Genomic DNA, 5,118 nt, shown 5'->3' on the forward strand with positions numbered 1-5,118 from the left:
TTATAATCAATAGTGATTATCTTATAAGTGTCCTGTATTAAAGAAAAAAAAAGTTGTTATTTCTACCAATAATCTCTCCAATTTGTAATTATATTTAGAACCATATGTAATTATATTAAGAACCATATGTAATTATATTATATTAGAAACTAGAAGGAGTGGAAAAACTTAGCAACAGAAGCTTGACTAATTGAAAAACATTTGCCCGCACTTTTTTCACAATTTTATATTTATTTCCCCTAGCATTTCCTTTTACTGGAACCCCTTTTGTGAAAGATTAGAACAAAAAAAATTCTTAGGAAACATGGGAATAATATAGTTATTGCATATGATTTAGAATCTCGTAATGACGTAGAAAAAATATTTATAGTAGTTTTTGCATAAGAAAAAAACTTTTTTAAGCATTTAATTAAGAAAAGAAAAAATATCCATAGAGATATTTCATCAAAATGGTGCACTTTTTTTTCATATTTACCTAAATGGAAAAAAGCAGACAAAATTACGGCAATTCTTGGTCAAAGTTGTTAATGATATAGGCAACATCAATTAAATATATTAATCAGCCTACTCTTTATTTTTTTAATTAAAGTTTCTAATTGGATTGACAACTTCAGTTTAAATAAAATTGGACATGAGATTGACAATTTCTCTCAATTAAAGTTGTCAATTCGGTTGACAAGTTGAGTTGATTTTTTTTTTAAAAGAAATGACAATTAATATTTTTGAAAATAAAAATATATAGTTAAAATTTTTATTTTAATTATAATATTAAAATTTAATTTTGTTTTATTTAAGAAAATATAAAGTTGAAGAATTAAAATTACTTTTTTATAATAATTTTAAATAAATTGGGTTAAAAATGAGTTGTGTGATAAATTAAAAATATTCACTATTTTTTAAATATTGTTAAAGTTAAAAATATACTTATAAAAATGTGATATGATTTATGTATAAATTTTTAGATTATATAATATATGAAAGTATAAATTATATAATATGTAAAAAGTAATAATATACATGTATTTATGTAAAATAAATGTATTAAAAAATAAATGAAAATATTGAATAGAAATCATTAAAAGAAGATGATATTAAATATTTGATGAGAACAACATTACAAAGGATAATTCTACTGTCTAAATGGACAATTTTCTCTGTTATGACCTTCATTGTGATAGCAAGAACATTTTTTTGGCTTGTTTTGAATTGGTTGATCCATTTCATTATGCAAACTAGTTGTAATTGGTTGTCCCAAGTTTTTACGTCGCATGTGGGGTCAGGTATGAAATTTGGTCTAGTATAAGTAGACCAATAATCCTCGTTTCGAACGGGATAGAATTCAACTTAATATGTCTTTCTAATCGTGTGGATGTTGTAAACCGAATCAATGAATGTCGTCATTTGTAAATGACAAGAAGAACAAACGACAATAACGTGACGACAGGAAAGTCGAAGAGCTTGGAAGTGGTCACAATCACACCACCAATCATTTAATCTAATTGTATATGATTGATGTCGTCGACCATGTTGGGGGTGACTAATTCTTGGACATCAAATTTAGATTTTTCTACATTAAACCTTTCTACAAAACACATAGTCGAATCTTGTTGATTTTTTCTAAATAAGGCTGTGATATCTTCTGGATAATAATGACCTACATGTAACATGATATCTATTTTGAAGGCTCGCTCAACAAATCGGTAAGAGCGAGCTCCCGAACATAATTTCAATTTTTTAAAAAGAACAAAAGTATTTTTAATTTTAACATTATTTAAAAAGTACTAAACATTTTACATTTATTACACAACCTATTTTTTATCCAACTTAATTTTGGATAACTTTATTTCTTGAAAAAAACGTTTAATTTTAATTTTTTTTTGTTTTAATTAAAAAATTATTATTACATAAATTTTTTAATTTTAAAAATATTAATTATTTAAAAAAAATTAACTGAAGTTGTCAATCGAACAACTTTAATTAAGAAAATTGTCAATGTCCAATTTCATTTAAACTTAAGTTGTCACTCCAGTTAAAAACTTTAATTAAAAACTAAAAAATAAAGATTAATAAATTTAATTGACGTTGGATACACATTGTAATTTTGACCTTTTTCCCAATTAAATATGAAAAAAACTGACCTTTTTCCCAAGTAAATATGAAAAAAAAACTGAACGGGTAAAATATCCTATCTCTACACATACTTCTTGATGTATACAGTTAAAGAGAGATTAAGGGTGGGTTAAATATGATTAATATAATGAAATGAAAAATAAAATATTCCATTTATATATTACATAGTTAAAAAATTTGGATGTAGTATGAAGGCGAAGTTTGAATTTGAATTGAAAAACAAGTAACTAAAACACAGCACGTAAGTTTAGTTGGTCCGTAGTGGTGGAAAAACACCAGAAAGAAAAGAAAAGTAACGTAAAATGATGGTCATTATATTCAGCATTTTCTCGGAAGTGCAAACTCACCCAACGTAACACTCTGGAAGACAAACCCAGGTTTCCCCATTCACGATCCCAAAGTGTGATTCCACGACCCAAATGAGAAAACAACAAAACAACAAGTGAGACGCTCACACAGAGACAGACACACACAAAACTCGAAAAACTAACTATTCTAGTACACAGCATGCATCATTATTGTTTCCTAGAATAAAGTCTCAGAGGAAATAGGAGGAGATGCCCAACTCAAAAACTTGAGACTCTGCACCCACATTCTCTGACACTGTTGACATTGCGCTAAACATTGGACTAGCCTCCCAATAAAATCCACCACTCTGATGTTCCATCTCGTAACCCATGGAACTTGTAATATCCGGTGGCAATGGAGGAAGCTCCACTGTGCTCCCACTCTTCTCATTATCATTGTTATTATTATTATAATAATTATTGTTATTATTGTTTTCGAAAAACGATTGTTGGCTGAAGTGGGAAGCGGCCACGCTGGCCGAGGCATTTTCATCGTAGGAGGAAGAACCGGAGGGAAACCCGAGGAGGGAAAACGGGTCGACGGTTAGAACCGGGTCGGGTTGAGGGAGGGGTTGTTGGTCGGGGGAGATGATGGGGGTGAGGGATGAGCCGGGAGTGGTGTCAGCGTAGACGAAGTTCGTGCGTGCACGTGAGCCGCGCATGGCACGTGCAGCTCTGTCGTAGGCGAGTGCGGCCTCGTCGGCGGTGTCGAAGGTGCCAAGCCAGTGTCGCTCCTTGGTGGAAGGGTCGCGAATCTCCGCCGCGTACCGTCCCCACGGCCTCCGGCGCACGCCGAGGTACCTCCCGCCCCATGCCGTTTGGTGCGGCTCTGGTGCCGTTTGCTTCTTCTTCGTCTTCGACGATGACGACGTCGTTCGCGGGTTCATCGTAGAAGGCGAAAGAAACTGAATGAATGAAACGAAGCGTTTCGGTGTTACGGTTTTTCTCTCTTTTGGTACGGTGGGTTTGTTTTGTTGTGGTCGAGTCCCGTGGTTTAAATAAGACACACCGGGGTGAGCAAATTCTCGTTTCTGCCCTCGTTTTCTTCTGTTTTCCCATCTTGCCCTTCCCTCTATGAACCAGTGTTAACACATGCCTTTTCTTTTTATCTTTTGGAAAATGATCAGTGAAAATCTTAATTTTAAGATGTGCAGATCGATGATTTAAAGAGAAAAATAGAGAAGAAAAAGGAAAGCTACGAATGCAGTTGAGTTATAAATAATGTAACGAGTAGAAGTATTTATTATACTTTCTCTTATTGTTAAAAGTTATTAAATATATGTCAAGATCATATATAGGTAGTCTAATAATAATAATAATTAATTTGATAAAAATAAAGAGAAATAAAAAATATGGAAGAGAAAATGAATGAATCAAAATAATTAGTGTTACTTTTTAAGCTTCTTGAAGCTTTATAGCTTTATCCAGACATACATAAGTTATAGCTTTCATAATCTGCCATACAGTGGTCTCATAATTGAGTAATCTAATGTATGGCTCAGAAAGGGAAAAGGAAGCAATGAAAGGGCATACTGAGTGGCAGAATCCATCACTCACTCTTAAGGGGGCTTCAAACATTCACAAAAGTTCGTTTTATTAATGCAAAATGCAGCTTAAATTAAACATTCCTAATTTTTAATGAAAATTATTCAATTTAAAATATTTTTTATTAATGATTGCTATTTCATTTAAAATCTTGATAAGAAAAACTGTTTCTCTAGAAATGAGTTTCAAATGATGGGAGAAAAACAGGAATGAAAAATAATAATTAATAGATTATTTTTAGGTCAGAAAAGAGAGTTATATAATTTAGTGGGTGGCATAATTAGAAATCTAAATGGCTAATGATAAGCATGTTCTCCTAGATACCCCATTTCATGATTATTTCTCCAATCAAATTAGTTGTGCTTTGTTTAGAATTAGCCAAAATAAAATTTAATATTGTGTAGGAATAAACCCCATATAGTCCAAAGTTGCTGCATGTGACCCTTTGAATCAAATTATGGGATAGTACATGAACGTGGAACTTATCACAAACAAACCCTCTACACAATCTATTAAGATCTAGAATCCACATATAATTTTATCTATTAGACTTTCTCATTATTCTTGATGAACCCAAAGTTCATACGAATTGATCAGTAGCACATTCTGATGATGATTACAGGTGGGAGGAGCTCCATGTCCTTTTTTATGATTAGCCTAGAAGCTAAGATCTTTAAGAATAAACTACTTAGATTTATCATTAGTAATTATGTGGGTGTGCTATCAGTCATTTCATTCTTCATTTGGCTGCAAGTTTAGGAAGCATGCTGCTTCTACTTTTTCTTTTTAATTTAATACTCGGGAAACAAAATTTCAACTTATTTGTTTGGTAAAAAGAAGTAGTATAATGATCAACTAATGAATGGATTTTTTTTTATGTGAAGGAAAAATGAGAAAATCATGTAAAGGATCAATTAGCAATTATTTATGTATGTTAAAAAAGTTTTTTTTAATTAAAAATATAAAATACATTTTAAACTAGAAGGTAAATATACACAATAAAATTGATAAGTATAAAATTGTATATCTAGCTTAGATTTAGTGGAAAAAATATCTAAAACAACAAACAAAGTATAACCATGACTGGATTTAAAAC

At 31.2% G+C, this 5,118-nt stretch overlaps 1 protein-coding gene across 1 annotated transcript; it reads right to left on the reverse strand.

Annotated features, from left to right (window-relative positions):
• Positions 1–2,413: 2,413 nt before the first annotated feature.
• LOC137815467 (ethylene-responsive transcription factor LEP-like) lies at positions 2,414–3,460 on the reverse strand. Its single transcript, XM_068618586.1, has one exon. It carries the CDS (start codon positions 3,362–3,364, stop codon positions 2,669–2,671), a length of 696 nt encoding a protein of 231 aa, XP_068474687.1. The 5' UTR covers positions 3,365–3,460; the 3' UTR covers positions 2,414–2,668.
• Positions 3,461–5,118: the final 1,658 nt, after the last annotated feature.

The sequence above is a fragment of the Phaseolus vulgaris genome, chromosome 1, assembly GCF_000499845.2.
Source record: "Phaseolus vulgaris cultivar G19833 chromosome 1, P. vulgaris v2.0, whole genome shotgun sequence".
In the NCBI taxonomy this organism is placed as follows: Eukaryota; Viridiplantae; Streptophyta; class Magnoliopsida; order Fabales; family Fabaceae; genus Phaseolus; species Phaseolus vulgaris.

What these genes read in the sequence shown, in the direction of transcription:
- LOC137815467 (XM_068618586.1), bottom strand. Translation starts at nt 3,364, where the DNA reads ATGAACCCGCGAACGACGTCGTCATCGTCGAAGACGAAGAAGAAGCAA.